This window comes from Trypanosoma melophagium (genome assembly GCF_022059095.1).
Source record: "Trypanosoma melophagium isolate St. Kilda chromosome Unknown ctg4segment1, whole genome shotgun sequence".
Taxonomy (NCBI): domain Eukaryota; phylum Euglenozoa; class Kinetoplastea; order Trypanosomatida; family Trypanosomatidae; genus Trypanosoma; species Trypanosoma melophagium.
In genome coordinates this window covers 640,933-658,767 of record NW_027125179.1, presented here as the reverse complement: position 1 = coordinate 658,767, position 17,835 = coordinate 640,933, and the positions used below count along the sequence as shown (strand labels likewise).

General features: G+C 38.1%; 8 protein-coding genes across 8 annotated transcripts; all 8 read left to right on the top strand.

The window, feature by feature from the left end:
- Window positions 1-127: 127 nt before the first annotated feature.
- On the top strand, window positions 128-2,116 carry LSM04_007148 (uncharacterized protein; the record flags this gene model as incomplete). Its single annotated transcript, XM_067339180.1, has 1 exon — window positions 128-2,116. The coding sequence occupies one exon, from the start codon at window positions 128-130 to the stop codon at window positions 2,114-2,116; it is 1,989 nt and encodes a 662-aa protein (XP_067187966.1).
- A 1,227-nt stretch (window positions 2,117-3,343) lies between these two features.
- LSM04_005587 (uncharacterized protein) lies at window positions 3,344-3,943 on the top strand (the record flags this gene model as incomplete). The annotated part of the gene is made up of 1 exon (XM_067339179.1): window positions 3,344-3,943. One exon carries the CDS (start codon window positions 3,344-3,346, stop codon window positions 3,941-3,943), a length of 600 nt encoding a protein of 199 aa, XP_067187903.1.
- A 299-nt stretch (window positions 3,944-4,242) lies between these two features.
- LSM04_003866 (Plectin/S10) lies at window positions 4,243-4,752 on the top strand (the record flags this gene model as incomplete). The annotated part of the gene is made up of 1 exon (XM_067339178.1): window positions 4,243-4,752. One exon carries the CDS (start codon window positions 4,243-4,245, stop codon window positions 4,750-4,752), a length of 510 nt encoding a protein of 169 aa, XP_067187838.1.
- Window positions 4,753-4,970: 218 nt separating this feature from the next.
- LSM04_009745 (Plectin/S10) lies at window positions 4,971-5,480 on the top strand (the record flags this gene model as incomplete). Its single annotated transcript, XM_067339177.1, has 1 exon — window positions 4,971-5,480. One exon carries the CDS (start codon window positions 4,971-4,973, stop codon window positions 5,478-5,480), a length of 510 nt encoding a protein of 169 aa, XP_067188090.1.
- Window positions 5,481-5,845: 365 nt separating this feature from the next.
- LSM04_007894 (WD40 repeat) lies at window positions 5,846-9,565 on the top strand (the record flags this gene model as incomplete). Its single annotated transcript, XM_067339176.1, has 1 exon — window positions 5,846-9,565. One exon carries the CDS (start codon window positions 5,846-5,848, stop codon window positions 9,563-9,565), a length of 3,720 nt encoding a protein of 1,239 aa, XP_067188006.1.
- A 620-nt stretch (window positions 9,566-10,185) lies between these two features.
- Window positions 10,186-14,193, top strand: LSM04_002085 (uncharacterized protein; the record flags this gene model as incomplete). The annotated part of the gene is made up of 1 exon (XM_067339175.1): window positions 10,186-14,193. One exon carries the CDS (start codon window positions 10,186-10,188, stop codon window positions 14,191-14,193), a length of 4,008 nt encoding a protein of 1,335 aa, XP_067187769.1.
- Window positions 14,194-14,789: 596 nt separating this feature from the next.
- Window positions 14,790-15,266, top strand: LSM04_006617 (uncharacterized protein; the record flags this gene model as incomplete). Its single annotated transcript, XM_067339174.1, has 1 exon — window positions 14,790-15,266. The coding sequence occupies one exon, from the start codon at window positions 14,790-14,792 to the stop codon at window positions 15,264-15,266; it is 477 nt and encodes a 158-aa protein (XP_067187941.1).
- Window positions 15,267-16,102: 836 nt separating this feature from the next.
- LSM04_002688 (uncharacterized protein) lies at window positions 16,103-17,770 on the top strand (the record flags this gene model as incomplete). The annotated part of the gene is made up of 1 exon (XM_067339173.1): window positions 16,103-17,770. The coding sequence occupies one exon, from the start codon at window positions 16,103-16,105 to the stop codon at window positions 17,768-17,770; it is 1,668 nt and encodes a 555-aa protein (XP_067187795.1).
- Window positions 17,771-17,835: the final 65 nt, after the last annotated feature.

Sequence of the window (17,835 nt, the reverse complement as noted above, 5' to 3'; positions counted from 1 at the left end):
GTTTTATTTTTGTTCTCTCTCTCTCTTTTTTTATATTGTTTTCCTTAAGTTTTTTTTTGTTTTTTTTTTTCCAATAGAAAATTGTTGTTTTTCTTGTGATTGGGAAAGGAGAGAAGGAAAAGCATTCATGGAGGAAATTGAAGAAACAACAACACAACGAGAGTCAGCTTCAAAGTCTAGGAAATTTCCAAGCGATCTTTTCTGTAGAGCTCTCCTTTTGATATGTGTTTCAGCCGTTCTCTTATTTTACAGTATAGCCATTACTCTTGGGATGGTATCTGTCATATCAGATAGCTATATACAAATAAAAAATCTTAAAAATGTAGAGTATAAATATACTGCTGGTGAAACTAGTTCAGAAACATCTATACTGATGATTCCTGAGTATAGTATTGATGTTGGTATGCTTTACTTCACTATAGGTCCATCATATTTTTCTCGAAAAAGGTGGAATTTACTTCCACTACAACCTTTACCAAATGCTGCAGAAACTGTAGATCCATTACTTTCTGAAACTATTCGTAATTCCTTTGTAAAGGTTCGTAGGGATGCACTTCAGTTGGGTTTTGCCTCCTCCGAGTCGTGTGGAGGAACATCAGCGGATACAATAATGGGAAGAAGTTATTTTGTAGTGGCGTCTATTAGTATCGCGATTGTTTGTTCAGCCTGTGCAGTTGCAGTGGGGGCCTATTTTTTCGTCTCCTTAACTCAACCACTCGCGCAGTTTGGTGGACATGTGAGTGGATGTTGGGGGAGAAAAGCAGTAGAATTGTATGGAGATGAGAGGGAGTTGGTTATTACGGTGAGGGTTCTTCAAGAGAAACATCAGAAGGAACGAATATTAATTACTGGAATGTCCATTTGTGGTGTATTAGGAACTTTTTTCTTTATGTTTGCGTTCGCTATAATGCAACGTATGTTTTCTTCAACATTAAAATGTGGAAGATCATTTTGTACAACTTATAATATAGCCATGAAAGAACTTTTTGAGCTTTTGTATTCAAGAGGAGGAGGAGGGGAAGGAGGATACGGTACTTCATGTGATGTAGGATCCTCTTTCCGTACGCTTCTTACGGGAACTGTAATGGCTTCTGTCGGAGTTGTTTTTTTATTTCTTATTTTAGGCGTTCATGTTTTTTTACCTTGTTCAAAATTTAAAGTGGTAAAACTATACATGGGAAGGGGTGAGCCTTCTGGTGAAAGTGATGTGCGTAATCCGATGAGGTCTGCTGTTCAATCTCCAGATGCTTCAGACTCAAGACGATACTTAATGGAAACGTATAGTTGGATGGAATCTGTTCCTTCTTATATTGAAATTCCTAGGAGTACAGAATCTCCTCGTTCCAGGGAATGTAGAGAGGATAGCTCGAAGAGTACATATGGTGGATTGCGGGAAACTGAAGAACTTAAGAGAGAATGTCGTGCGATTCAAATTAGACAACAGGAGTTTATCGCTAATGTAGAGGTGGATAAACGTTTGAATATATATAGTGAAGAAGAATTAGAATTTCGGGCAGGTTTTCGTTGGATCAAACGAAAAATTTGGTATGGAGAATTCTTGCGTGGTCTACACCTGCAATCTCTTAACTTATATTTTGCCCCTTTACTGAATCTGCATGCAGAAGAAACATTTTGCCGACAATTTTTATGGCTTAAGAATTGTAATAAAGCAAGGAAAAAGTTAAGAGAACTAGAAAGGAATTCAGGTTACTGTCATAGATTTCAAAAATATATAAATTCAGTTATTTCTAGGATAGAAGTAGCCAAAGAAGAAGGATTACGTTTGGCTTCTCACTATAAAGTAGACGATGGTATTTACAAGTATAATGTACTGACGAATAGGTGGCTTCAAGCTGCAGATATTTTTCCTACTGAAATGGAGAAAAGTGATAAAATACTTAACAATTCAGATGCCCAGAAACACTCAGAATTATTATATTCACCAGTTTTAGTTGATGTATCTTCCTCAGAATCTCTTGAAGATCAGGGTGTTAAATTGTTACCACTATGTGGTCTAGTTAACGTTCCATTTATCCCCGAAATGCCTTCTCCGGATGAGTATCTTCTACAAAAGTATACTGAGCTTGTAAAAAGTCTCGGAATTCAACTCGTTTGAGACGACAAAGTTTTTTTTCAGCTGTACATGGATATGATATTATTTCAAAGGATTCTTCTGTTTTTGCAAATGGTTTTACAAAGTTGTGCAATGACTCACCATATATACATCGTCAAAAAAGAGAAAAAAAGCTTCTTCCTGTAAGATCTGTTCGTTGTGACCCGGGCCTGTTACAATTCCCTCCTGTATATATGGTGTTTGATTACTTAGGAAATTTCTTTTTGACTTATCACAGCCTTTTTTTTTTCTTTTTGTTTTGTTTTGTTTTTCTTTTTTTCTCAATTCTTTTTGCTTTACCTTTGGTGGTGATGTTTTTTTTTTCTTTGTTTTTGCTTTCAAAGATATATATATATATATATTTGGTTTGTTCTCTTCAAATAAATTATATTTCGGATTTGAGAATCAATCGTCACTTTTTGTGTGCCCCCGCTTTTTCAAAAAAAAAAAAATATGTATATATATGTCATGCAAGAAAAAATAAAGGAAAGAAAAATTAATGACTTTAAACCCTGAATTTTTTTAGTTTTTCGATGTTTTTTTTTTTTGGTTTGCTTGTTTGTTTGTTTGTCGTCCTCACAACACTCACCACTCTCCCCTCACGTGGAAGGGACTCTAAAATATGATACTATGGAAGTCCTATTTGGGTGTTTATCCTCTAACGGCTGGTAGGGTGGGATGTAATATTCATTTCAGTATTTCATGAGTGTTACCTGCTTCACAAAATGCATTACATGTCGGTTGAATTCCTCATATTCTTCTTTTTTCAATGTGTAACAAAGTGTTTTTTTTTCTATTATTATTATTATTATTATTATTATTATTATTATTATTATTATTATTATTATTATTATTATTATTATTATTGTTGTTATTATTATTAATGTTCTCCATTGGTGTACTTATATGTGTATAAATGTATTTGGGTAAACTCTTACAGGTCTGCATCTGTTTGTATACTCTTCATATTCATCTATAGGTTGCATATCCGTATTTGCTCGACTACTAATATGAGAAAGCCCTGAGCGTATATAACCCCATCTAACAATGGATGGAAAGATAGAAGTGTTCTCGGGTGTTTTTTTTTTTTTAGTTTAATAGGTATGTGTTCTCAGTTCAACTCAAGGGAAGAGGTGAATGTTAAATTTTTCCTTTTTTTTCTTTCTTTTTCCTACTGGAGTATTCTTAACGTAACAGGTCACTAACTTTGAAGTGGTAGAAAAGGTAATAATGTCTATCTCCACTTCCAAATCGCCTGATACATTTAACGCGTCACGTGGACGAGTTCGAGTAAACGATATTCAAGAGGAAGAAGAACGTGCTAATGCAGCCTATGCAGAGAAGCACAATCTGCAAGGTTTATTTTCCGAGTTATCTGAATATCTTTCTGAGAAGGACCCCAAAACAGAATTAGAGGCTGAGCGTATTCTTTTGGAATTTCTTTCACATCGCAAAGCAGAACGAGATCGTGCTGCATTAAGGCTTCACTTCACTAATTCCTTTGAAGTAAACTTGGATAATGGAAGGAAAGTTTTAAAGGTTCAAGTGGGTCAAGAAACATCAACACTTCAATTGGAACAAAGAGGTCGCGTCTTGAACATGGATGAAGCCTTTGTAATCTCTCTGGAGCAGACTGAGGAGTTAACAGAAATGTTTTATGAACTTGGTAGATTTGTAGTAGATGTACCAAAGGGAGAACAAGGAGGATTTATTAGTATCGATGATCGAGATGTCTATTTTCTTTCCGCTGGTAGGGATTGCATGGAGGCAGGCGATGAGCTGTTTAACTTGGCTATGCATATTACCATGCACCAAGGGAAGAAAAAGTAGTACAAATGAGAACACATAATTAAAAAAAAAAACAAATGAAGAATATTACAGTTCAAAAAAGAAATGGGGAAAATAAGCAGAGAATGTCAGTAAATAGTGAAAATGTGTGGATTTTTCTGTTTATTTGGTTATTTATTTATTTATTTAAGTTATTTTTTCAATTGTATTGATATTTTTTTCCTCTTTTGTGGTGTTACAAACAATTATTGTATGAATGGATATTATGACTTGCGGTTGATGTTCCATTTATCATGGATCTTCTCTTCTGTTTCAATTTTCTTTTACAGCTCATCAGAGAGATGACCACATACGTCCCAAAGAGTGTCCGCGATGACGTTTACCGCTTCTTCTTCACGGAGGGAGTGATCTCATGCAAGAAGGACCCCCTCGGGACATGGACCGGCACACTTGGCGGTAAGGCCTTCCGGGTGCCCGCACTTCAGGTCATGCAGCTCATGCGCTCCATGAAGAGCCGCGGCCTCCTCAAGGAGCAGTTCGCCTGGCGCCATTTCTACTGGTTCCTCAACGACGAGGGTGTGGAGTTCCTCCGCAAGTACCTCTTCCTCGCCCCGGACGCCGTGCCCAACACTCACAAGGCGGAGTTCAAGACACTGGAGCGCGAGGGTGGACGTGGGCGCGGCCGCGGTGAGGGCCGTGGACGTGGACGTGGCGAGGGACGCGGTCGTGGACGCGGTCGAGGTGAGGGCCGTGGACGTGGACGTGGCTTTCAGGGTGAACGCGACAACTACCGCGCAAACGCTGCCGCCGCTGTTGAGGGTGATGTCGCCGCCCCCGCTGCTGCTATGTAAGGTCTTTGATGGCAGTTCTATTTTGTGATTATCTTTTTTTTTTCATTTTTGACGTACAAATCGATATATATATTTTTGTTATTGTTATTGTTTTCATGCTCCATGATTAATTTATGGACGAACTTCTGTTTAACCATGTTTTTTCTCCTTGTAAAGAAACAGAGAATTATGAAATGCATTTTACTTTTCCTCATTTGTCTTGCATAAGTTACTGAAGGATGACCACATACGTCCCAAAGAGTGTCCGCGATGACGTTTACCGCTTCTTCTTCACGGAGGGAGTGATCTCATGCAAGAAGGACCCCCTCGGGACATGGACCGGCACACTTGGCGGTAAGGCCTTCCGGGTGCCCGCACTTCAGGTCATGCAGCTCATGCGCTCCATGAAGAGCCGCGGCCTCCTCAAGGAGCAGTTCGCCTGGCGCCATTTCTACTGGTTCCTCAACGACGAGGGTGTGGAGTTCCTCCGCAAGTACCTCTTCCTCGCCCCGGACGCCGTGCCCAACACTCACAAGGCGGAGTTCAAGACACTGGAGCGCGAGGGTGGACGTGGGCGCGGCCGCGGTGAGGGCCGTGGACGTGGACGTGGCGAGGGACGCGGTCGTGGACGCGGTCGAGGTGAGGGCCGTGGACGTGGACGTGGCTTTCAGGGTGAACGCGACAACTACCGCGCAAACGCTGCCGCCGCTGTTGAGGGTGATGTCGCCGCACCTATTGCTGCTCAGTAACACTCGGTAACGTTATTGATTTTTTCTATTTATTTTTACTGTTTTTGCGTCGATCTTTTTTTTTCTTTGTTTTGCTCTTGGTTGGTGTTGGTGAATATTGACTACGTTTTTTTTTTTGTTCTTATGGTGCTCTCAATGATCTTTGACCTTTTCTCCTCATTTTTTTTTCTATCATTATGGGGTTCCCATTGGATGTGTTTGGTTTTAGTTTTTTTAGTTATAGCTCTACTATAGGATATAACAGGGGTGTATATATAAAATTTGGTTATTTATATATAGCACACTTGTATTTGTTAGATTTTTACCCTAAAAGTAACGATACTTTCCGTTATTTTTTCTTTTCTTCTTTTTCTTGTGACTCCTGAATGCGTACGTCTGTAAAGTGGTCGGAAACATCGGTGGATGCTAACGATGTTCGATCCCCTATTTACAGCGTCTGCTACAGTCCATCAGGGGATACCATTGTGGCCTCATGTGGTATTCGAGTTTTGATCTATGATGCTACTACAGGAGCCGTGGTACAATCACTCAAAGGGCATACTGACACTGTGTATTGTGTCAGCTACTCAAATGATGGTAAGACCTTTGCCAGTGGTGGAGCGGATAAAACAGTTATTCTCTGGACCAATAAGGGTGAAGGTGTACTAAAGTACCAGCATAAAGAATCCGTACAAGCTTTATCATTTAACCCAGTGACAGGACAACTTGCCTCTGTAGCCAATTCAGATTTTGGAGTTTGGTCACCTGCTCAAGCAAAAGTGGGAAAGACCTCTGTGGCCTCTAAGGGACTTTGTGCATCATGGACTCAAGATGGAAGGACACTTGCAGTTGGTTTATTTGATGGTACTGTTATTTTATCTTCTTCAGATTTATCAGAGAGATTATTAATTCAACGAAATGCACCTGTATGGACATTGGCATTTTCACCAATAATATCAAATGGTATGGATATTCTGGTTGTAGGAACTTGGGATCAAAGAATTGCATTTTACGATACGCAAGGAAACTTAGTAGGAAAAGAAAAAGAGCTTCCTTGTGATCCTTGTTGTATCTCATTCTATGGTAGAGGTGAATTTTTGCTTATCAGTGGATGTGATCACAAGGTTACACTTTATACAAAAGATGGAAATATGCTGGTTAATGTAGCAGAAGCAGATGATTGGGTATGGTGTGCACAACAACGTCCAAAATTTAAGCAAATATGCTGTGGAACTAATGATGGAACTATTACTGCTATTGATATATCTGTTTTAGCAGTACACAGTATTTACCATGATCAATATGTTTATCGTGATAAAATGACTGATATTGTCGTGCATCAGCTAACCTTGGATAAAAAATTACGTATTCCTTGTAATGATTATGTTCGTAAGTTAGCTATGTATAGAGATCGTCTTGCTGTACAACTTCAAGATAGATTTGTTGTATTTGAACTTTTTTATGATGATGAAAGAGAAATGCGATTTCAAGATATTGCACACATTCGAAAAAAATTGGATTGTAATCTTCTTTGTGTAACTTTCAATGCTATATTAATATGCCAAGATCGTCGATTAACCATGTATGATTTTAACGGAAATAAAAGACGAGAATGGTCTGTTGAAAGTTCAGTTCGTTATATAAGAGTTATTGGTGGTGCTGAAGGAAGAGAAGGACTACTACTTGGTCTTAAAAATGGTGTAACTTTACGCATTTTTATAGATAATCCTTTTCCTACTACTCTTGTAAAAATAAATGCTCCTGTTCGTTGTGTTGATCTTAGTTGTACTCGTAAAAAACTCGCTGTAGTTGGCGATAATGGACTTTTGCAGGTATTTGATTTAAAAAAAGAAAATGAAATTATTTTTACAGTTCAAGACGTTTTATCAGTATCATGGAATACTGAATATGATGATATTATTGCTTACACTTCGGTCGGAAATACACTTAATATCAAAACTGGATCTTTACCTCCTTATCAACAAAAAATGCCGGGTTTTGTTGTTGGATTTAAAGCTAATCGTGTATTTAATCTTAATATTACTGCTATTGATACTGTAGATGTTCCCCATTCACATGCTCTTTATCGCTACGTGGAAAAGAAAGATTTTGAATCTGCTTATTCTATCGCATGCCTTGGTGTAACAGAAGGAGATTGGAAAATGCTTGGTATACATGCTATGACTCAATTAAAATTAGATATCGCAAGAAAAGCATTTATTCATATTCGTGAAATAAAATTTGTAGAACTTTTAAATCGTCTTGAGTTACAACAACGACAAAATGCATCAAAAAATAAAGATGGTAATGAAGGAATTTTAATGGGTACTATACTCGCTTTTCAAGGTAAATACCAAGATGCGGCTCGTTATTTTGTGAAATCAGGAAATGAAGAAAAAGCAATTGAAATGTTTTGTGATTTAAAAATGTGGACAGAAGCGAAGAAAATTTGTAGTAATGAATTACATTTAAAAGAATTAATTCGGCTACAAGCACGATGGGCAGAAGATTCACAAGATTATATGGAAGCGGCTTCCTTATATAAGGCTTCTGGAGATATAGGTAAAGCTATTGAAATGACACGATGTTCAGGACAAGTAGAAAAATTAATAGAAATGTGTCGTTCATTACCAAAATCAGAAGTGGCTCTTATTACAGAATGTGCTGATTATTTCAGAAAACGTGATGCTATGCAATACGCTTTAGAAGCTTATGAAAAAGTTGGAGATATTCGAGCTCTTATTTCTCTTCATGTAGAGATGGAAGAATGGCGTCGAGCTTTCGACTTATTGGAACGTTATCCACAATATGTTCGTGAAGTTTACGTTCCTTGGGCCAATTGGTTAGCAGAAAATGGAAATTTTGAAGAAGCTCTTGAGGCATATAGTGTGGCAAAGTGGCCTAAGGAAGCGATTCGCTTACTAGAGTCATTGGCGGCAAACAGTGTTATATGTCGAAAATATCGTGATGCTGCTTTTTATTATATTTATCTTGCTAGAGAATATGGTGTACTTGAAGATGGACAGCAACTTACCGGAGAACAATGGGCTAATCGTATCAAACTTAGTGCGGAATGTTCACGTAGGGCAAATATTTACTATGCTTTTCATTTTGTCTATTCAAACGTAACACAACCATTTCCTTATAATGAGTTAGCATTATTTAATATATCTCGTTATTTGGTTTCTATGCTGAGTTCTGCTACAGTTCCTCTAAATGTAGGGAAAGGTGAAATACTCTATACACTTGCTCGTGTTTCAAGTCAATTGGATATGCTACGTATCGCACGTATAGCATATGAAAAATTACAAAATGTTATACTTCCTATTAGAATTACAGAGCAAGTAGATGTTGATAGTTTACTTATTCGAAGCAAAACTTATACCGATAGAGAAGAATTGTTAGACGTTTGCTATCGTTGTAATCAAACAGTTCCACAACTTACTCATCCAGGTGATCGTTGTCCAAGTTGTGGACACCCTTTTGTTCGTTCTTTTGCCTCTTTTGAAAATCTTCCTCTTGTGGAATTTGTACTCGCAAATGATGTAACTGATGCTGAGGCTGAACGTATTATCTTAACAGGCGCAGGACGTAAATCACTTGATCAAAATGGAGGTGTTGTGGATAATAACAAAAATGGTTGGAAAGCTGGAAATGGCGCTGATGTCATTACTTTTGCAGAGGAAGATGATAACATTGATGCCATGATCGATCATCAAATGATGGCTATGGGAAGAGGTCCCACAAATGGAAAAGATCCTTTCCAAGCACAATTGGCTTATGTTACTCGACCTGGTCGAGCAAATGGGGAATATCAACCATTTGTAGTAAATGCAGAGATGCTTTCTCGCATGCGTCGGGATGATGTGTTTATTGTAAAATCTGGTTTTGGTACACTACCTGTGCAAAATAAGTATTATCGTGTGGTGAATCAAAATGTTGGGATTATTCTCTGCCCGAGGTGTCAGCACTTTTTTAAAGGTTATGATTACGAGTATGAGTGTTTAAAAGGCGATGGATGTCCATTGTGTCGATACAAAATGGGGCGGAAACAACAACGACCTATTAAAAAGGTTCTCGATGATGTTTTGGGAGCAGAAAATTAGAACTATATATATATATATATATATATATATATATATGTATGTATGCGAATTCGCTTACAATAAAGGAATCAGGAAGAAGAAACAAAAAAGAAAAAGAGGTAGAATGAGTGAGGGGAGGAAGTATATATATATATATATATATATATATATATATGTACATGGAAAGAGAGAAAGTAGAAAAAAAGAAAGGTAAGAGAAGAAATGAAATGTAAACGGTAGAATCTTTGTTTTTTTTGTTTTTTGTTTTTTGTTTGTTATTGTTTCTTTTTTCCTTTATGCATTATTTTACTAATTCTCTGTTTTTTCCACAGCATTTTCGCATGCTATCTTCCCCAGTACTCTCAAACATGCAATACACTAGCAAATACAGATGATTCTGCAATACCCTGCATTTCATTTATTTTTATATCTTTTTGGGACTTTTTTTTTAATTCTTTTAAAATGACCTGTAATTTTTTTTTGTTTTTTTTTTTGTGTTTTTCTTGTTGTTGTTGTTGTTTCCTTTTTATTTATTTCCTTTGTATTTCTTCCTTGAGTGAAAGTTTATTTGGTCCTCTTTTTTTTTTGCTTGTTAATGAGGAGAAATACATAAGTCACACAGGAAAAATATATATATACTGATGCGTATTTATACGGTATTCATTCTTATTCTGTCGGCATTAGTTATTCTCGCAGCTGGAGAAGGGAGCCCAACTACTTGGTATATGTTTAACTTATTTAATGAAACGATTAATTCAACTGCAAATGAGCAATTTTTATCAAAACTTTCTCTCCCACTACGTGTACGAATCTCTTCAACGAATGATGCCAGAGAACTGGTTTCGTCTCTTTTATTTATGGATAAGAGTAAAGGTAAATGTCCATTTCTTAGTTTCTGGGAGTTACTACGTGAAGTTTTCCAGCCCAATTTTTTGGAAGAAACTTATGGTGTACGTCGACTTGATGCGTTACAAGCTTTGCTTTCTGGTGAAAATAATATTTATACAAATACCGAGGAAGAATTATTGGGATTTATTGAGGTGGAAATTCCATTCAGTAATGAGGCTATGCGGATTTATTTTAGAGATATAGACGTGAAGTATGGTTTACATAACCAACCATATATTGAGGTTAACGTTATGCGACAAGTACTGCGTCAAGTGAAGCGAGAAAAGAAAAAACAAATAAAAGAATATATTAAAGAAGTGGAAAATAATCATAAAATTCTTCGTCGTGTTCATTATAGTGAAATAGTAAAAGAACAACGTCAACGCCTTCATAATATCCATGAACGCAAAAGTCGTGTCGTTATGATGAATCAACTAAGGGAATTTAGGAAGAAACAAAAACACCCTAAAGTAAATAGCAATTATGTAATACCTGTCATAAATACGAATGAGAGAAAAGGGAATTTTTCTTTATTACAATTTTCAAGACGTTGTGATAACATTCGTCACGCTATAGAAACACTGCAATCACAAAATGTAGTACCCACCGAAGAACGAATGCAGTACCTTGTAGCATTAGAAAAAAAATACTGTAAAAGTGCAACAGAAAATATATTTTTTCATAATAAAAAATTAAATAATGAAGTATGTGACTTTCGTTGTCCTTTGTACTGTAATGTTGTGGAAAAACTTCAGGAATGGATGATAAAAAGTGGTTCTAATGTTTCTATGGCACAATTACAGACATTATATCATGTTATCCTTTTGAATACTACAGGATATAATAATAGTAATCAAAATGGGAATTATTTCCCTCACTTTCGTCAACTCGTATTAGATGATATTAATCGTGGAATATTCTCAACCTGTTCAGGATTTTGTACTCTTTCTACTAATTTTCGTTCGGAAATTAAATTTTTTGCTGGTATTATGGAACTTCTTGATGATACATCATCAATAGATAAAGACAAATCTATTGAACTTTGGTGGAGCCGAAGTCCAATGGCATATCTTCGTATTTGGGAAGCAGCTCATACTGGTTCTCAGAGTGCAATATTAGCCCTTGCAACAATGAAAGAACATGGTATACTTTCTCCACAACAAACTCAAATAGCGGCAAAATTAATTTCTGCAACTCTTTCTGATAGTTCTACTTATTTTTGGAAACAAATTTTAATTACAAAGGCAAATCATTTAACTAACGTTAAACCGTCTGCAGATAAACTTTTACGTTTTGAGAGGTTTTTCGGTGTAGAAAATAGTTGGGCTGTTATTAATGAACCATATATTACAAGGAGTCGCTTAAGTGCTATTAGTACAGATTTCGACAGCTCTGGAGATGATGAGAATTCTAATACCTGGACTAAGAATGAAGTTTCTTCTTCTTTACTACGTGGCCTGTTGACGGCACAGTTATATATTGCTGGTATTAAAGGTATACCACGTGATTTGCAGCGTGCGGAATGTATACTTCTTTCTTTGTTACGAAAATTAGGGTATACCTGTGATGTAAAACATCCCGAAAAAGATGATAAAGAATACTTTTCGAAAGATGGTCGTGGTGGTGCATGTGAAGAGCATATAGAAGCGTTGCATTCCTTGCGTCGTAATGAGTTTAAAATGGGTGTTTGTGCTTCAAATCTGGTGGATAGTACAAATAAACATCTTCGTTTTAAAGTCTTAGCACAATCTAAGAAAGTACATTTTGTGATTCATTATATTTTGGTCCTTCTTAGTTATGTTCAACTTTTAAATGGTATGAAACGTTCACTTGCTGCAGAGTATGCATTTCAGGCTGTAGAGCTTGGTGCAGCGGTATTTCACTCTGCCATGTCTGCCCTTCCTGCAAATGCGGAACAACTTCTTCTTAAAGCCAATCGCAGTAATTATAAAAAACTAAAATTTCTAAAACACAAGGAGTGGCCAGAGGTATCACTATGCAAGAGTTTCATGGAGCGCGAGGGGCGGGAGTACGCCTTGTCGGATCTAACGCGGTCTGGTTTCCTCTCACAGGAGAGTCTTCTGTTGCTCGCCTTGGCAGGGCAGGGAGGCCCTTATCCCCGGATGGTGGTGGAACGCCTCTATGGAACTTCCCTCTGCTCCTCCTCTTCCTCCAATTCTTCTGTTTGTGGAGGGCGGGCGGTGTTATTTCTCCTGCGGGAGGCCGGACGGCTCTGGCGGGAAGCGGCGGCCGGCGGCGGCACTCTCGTCCTCATCCGCCCGGACCCCCACTGCGCCGACCCCCTCCTCCTCCTCGCCTGGCTCCTCCCGCGGCTGCCGGCCGACGCCCTCAACAGCAGCAGTCCAGCAGGGCGGTGGGCGGCAGCCGGCGACACACGCGAGAGTTACGCCGCGACTCTCCGGCACATGGCAGAGTCGATAGCACCACTCGCAGCTCCAACGCGCTCAGGGAATATCCCCAGGAAGAGTTGGGAGTTAGCAAGGCTTCAAAGGGCATCACAGCGAAGGTTGAAACTGCTGCGAACTGTACTGCAACGACAATTTGAAGAACACCAGTTTAATCCACTGTTGTATACTAGTGATATTCATAGTTATTTGAACTATACACAATGGACGTGGTTACAACGTGTTTTTGGTATGATACAAGATACTCTTCTGTTCCCATTTACCAATACAGAGGTAGAGTTTTTGGAGGAAAATTTGGCAAAGGAAATAATACCGGTAAAAGAAAATGGAGGAATTCCCATTGGAATTGCAGAGCAAATGGCATCTTCAGTTGTAAACTCAGAAAATGTTCGTGAAGTTTCAATTGCCTTACAACTTGTCGCTATGTCTTTAATGTCTGGTGAACCAGATGGTTTTACTTTTATATTAATGGAAGATATGAATCGTGGTAACAGACATTTAGGTAGTATTGCCTATTATATCTCAGAACATGTGTGGGGACGTCGTTTAGGTGAAACATGGATGGAATTACATAAAACAGCTCAGTGGCAAAATATAAAACCTAAAACCAAGAGACATGGTGTACTTTTTGGTCTCGATCCATGTATGCCATTTTCATACGGTTTGCCGGAATCTGTGATGGAACTTTTCGCATACGTTACTCTTAAACGAGTCAATATCTGGCAACAAGGTATTACCTTACAGAAAGTTTCTTATTTTAATAAAGGTTTTATTGATAGTAAAAAAATCAATAATAAGATATTCCGTGCTTTAGGCATGTGTACTGGGGTGTTGATTGAATTTGCGATGCGTAAGGGACGTACTTTCCCACCACGTAGACCTTATGAAGGTATGTATCAACCAGTAGGAAATTCCCTCTGTCTTCGACATTTGCTTCAATATATTCGTCACACAGGCATCTCGCCATTTCCTGGACTCAGTAACAAAGAAGCAGAAATGTGGGTGTTAGATATGTTGACCGATTTATCCATTAAACAAGCGCGATACTATGGTATTTCCCTTAATGAAAGTAGTAGCTCCCTTGTGGATTCTGTTTTGTCTTCTGATTCTGCTGAAGAGAATGAACAGTGGGTAAGAAAGCATTTGGTAGAACCATGGCATAGAGTTGTTGACGTTGAGGATGAAGATCTCCCACTTCCGAAACTTGGTGAGGGTGCCTATTATAACAGACGTTTACACACTGTTACAGGTACATATTATGCTGCGTCACTGCAGAAATTCTACATAAAGTTAAAAAATACAGTAATGGATTTTATCAGTGTATTTTGGTTTTAATGATCTGCCTTCATTAAAAATTTTGATTTTGAGGTTGGGTAATTTATCTGTCGATGTGTGTGTGTGTGTAGATGGTGCTGAGGGAAGAAGTTACAATTTCCCCTATTTTTTTTTTTTTTGCTATTGCACACTGCGTACGGTTGCTCGATGTAAAATTGAATTGCTGCGATTAGTGTTAGAATGGTGTTAAAAGGCATGTTTTTTTTATTTTTACATGCCACATATTCTGTCGAATAATTCTTCCATTCTTTGAGGCCTACTATGAAGCATGAGCTGACAATTAGCAGCAATTATTTGCTGTTGTGTAAAAAAAAAAGGGGGACTCAAACGATGAGTAAAACTATGTATATATATATATATATTACAAGCTGTGTTCTTTTTCATTCACCATCTATCTTTCCTTTTGCCAATGGAAGAAAGAAGCAAAGAAAAAAAAGCAAACCAAAAGCGATAACATCAGCGAAAGTAGTGTCGTGAATTCACTCTTTCAACGCCGTATACGAGTTCTCTTACAATCGTCCCCACATCTATTATTAGTATCCCTATTACTATTCACCTGTAGAGATTCTTGTATATCGAATACCGGACTGCAGTCAATGGAAGCTGCTGCGACGCACTGCGACGCGGCCCCCAGTCCCTCCGCCCGGCTGCTGGACACAACCGCCCAGTGGGTCTCCGCCGGCACCGCCGCCCTCGCCGCCCAAACGCGGGAGCTGCTGAGCCCCGGCGGGGTGGCCGCCCTCTGGCGCAGCGGCAGCGCCTGGGTGGGGGACCGCCTCCACCTCGAGAGCGCCAAGGAGTACACGGCGAAGGTCAGCCGTCAGGTGCGGGACACCGCCGCCAGCGTCGGGGGATCGGTCGGATCGGGCGTCAAGTCGGGCGCGGACGCCGCGCGGAAACAAATAACACCCGATAATAAACCAAATGTGCCTAAGAAATCCGGCGAGAAGTGCGCCTGCTCGGAGAAGGTGTGCGTGCTGGTGTTGGCTGGAGTTGTCGCCGCCGTAAGCATCGCTGGATATGCGATTTATGTGAAAAAGGTAAAATCAAAGAAAGAGAGGAAACAAGTTTAAGAAATGTATGTGTACAAAGTAAAAGAGAACGAAAAGAGGAAGTTGAACAAAAAAAAAACAAAGAAAAAAAGAAAACCGGTTTAATATGTTCAACTCTTGGTAGAATAAATTGATGTCATTTATAATGTTCGAAAAGTATGAGAAGGGTAAAAAAATGTTTCAAAGTATACCCACACAGACGAAAGGAAAAGAAAGAGGAATTTCATTTCTGTTTTTAGTTTAGTTTAGTTTTCTATTGTTTGGGAGCACAAAGAGAGGAGTTGGGAAAAAAAGAACGAACGACTCCTATTTCTTTTGTTCTTTACAAAAGATGAGTTGAGAAGTAAAGAACGAAAAAAAAAGATCTTTTTTTTTGATGTTTTTTATTTTTCTTTTTCTGGGATTAAGGGAGTGATAATGGGAAAATCGCAGTTTTTTATGAGTTAATGATGCTGCTTTATGTGTTGGCTTATACTATGGTTATAACGCCTAGTTATTCAGCCTCATTTCAAAGTTTACTTTTTCATTCTATTTCTCTTTTCGGGATGCTTCTACGGAGGCGGAATAGGTGGCAATGATGACTACCCCTTCATTTATCACTTCTCATTGGCATGTCTTTTTTTTTTATTATTGTTCTTTAATTAATACGTGATTTATTGCTATTTTTTGTTCATGTTTTATTTTAATAACCAAAGTAATATATAACGCACAATAGGAAGAAAGGAAAGGATTCAATAAATATTTTTTCTTATACTCTTAAATATACAAACACCTATATATATATATATATATATACCGCCTCTCTGTTAAAGAAAAACAAATTTTTTCATCTTATTTTATAGGTGATACTCCCCCTTATGGTACAACACCGCCTGCTTCTCCTTCTCGTGTTACTCTTCGCAGTTATACACACTGTAGTGCAGGCGGATCAAACAACTTTGGTGGATACCCAAACCGGTGAAATTGTACGTATTACTTCAGGAAAATTACAAAACTCTACTGCTCCACTGCAGACACTTGTGGGATTGTGGCCTCACGGAGACAGACGTGACGATGATACCGAGTTTTTTGCAGAAGAAGATGCGGCATATGAGAAATGGTTAACAAATATGAAAAATCAAAAGAAACAAGAAGAAAAACAGCAACGTCGGGAAATGCAAAAGGAGGAAGAGAAGAAAGATAGCAAAAAAGAATCTCAAAAATCTATTACAGTTGAATTATCACCATTAGCTATAAAAGGTCGTGCTGATGCACGATGGAAGTTATTAAAAGAAGTTAAGAATACTTCATCTGTAAATATATCTTCCTTCGAACAATTACGAAAAAATCTTGAAAAAGATTCTAAATTTGTAAGAGATTTACTTTCTAGTGATTCTCTCTTTGGGGCAGATATCGTTACTGATGGTACACGTGAAGAAGAATATATTCGTTTGATAAACACTGTGTTTAGTCATACTGTAGTAAATATGACAACGGTAAAAAAAAATACATGGGTAATGGAAAAAATTTCTGCTCTTCCTTACCCAATGGTACTTGAAGGTGAACCTATAACTCGTGGTATACGAGAAGTGCGTATAATGGAGGACGAAAGCAGACGCGTAGAAGTGGCATGGTATGCCTCTAATTTAACAGATAAACTTGCAGGTGATACAATCATTACGACAGAAATTAAAGAAAATCTTTATGCTGCATCTACAGTATTAAATGCTAGTAGACGGGCTCACCGAATGGTTCTTTCGTTAGTTACTCCATTAATGCCTTATGCACGTCAATCTGTAATTAGGCAGCTAGATCAAGTGGAATCTAAGATTAGTACTAATGATGAGTCTACTACTGTTTTGCGTCAAGAGTTAAAAGAATATACAAAACGTAAAAAGAGTCTTCTTTCTTTGAAAGAACAGTTAGCGAGTGCTGATCGTAAAATTCATAGGGCCATCCAGACTAAGGCACTATTACCGAAAGATGTATTCGTATTAGCTCTAGCTCTTATTGCTAAACTGAGACTAGGACGAGATACAGGTATTAATGGTACAGATATGATACCACGTATGGGAATATGGACAGAACTCACTGGAGCATTAGAGGAAGAATTAAAAACTTTTATTTTATTCCCTTTTGCTAATTCTATTTTACTTGTTGCTGCTATTTCATGGGTACTTTTGAGTACGCGTGGATTCTGGTTACAGCGTGTACGAAGAATCTTACTCTCACGTCGTGCATCTGCAAGTGATAGAAGACCAAAGGAACGAGCTTCTTTTCAGCGCTTTTGTCTCAGAGTAAACTTGCTTATGGAGACTTTAATTCCATTCGTAGTTCCAGCCTTTTTACTTTACCGTGGTGTTAATGGTAAGATGGAAGAGATATCTTTGTATTCAATTTTTCTTTTTTCGTCTCCATCTCAACGCTTGGTATTGAGTGGGATTATATTCACCTTATTTGTGGCAACTAATGTGGTATCTTCATTAATGGGTGCCTTGGATAAATATACATCGAGTTCAAAGGATATACAGAAGAAAACATCTTGAAGAGGTTATGTTATTTATTGATAACTTTTCTTTCCTTTTTTTTTACTTTGTTTCTCTCTTGCTGT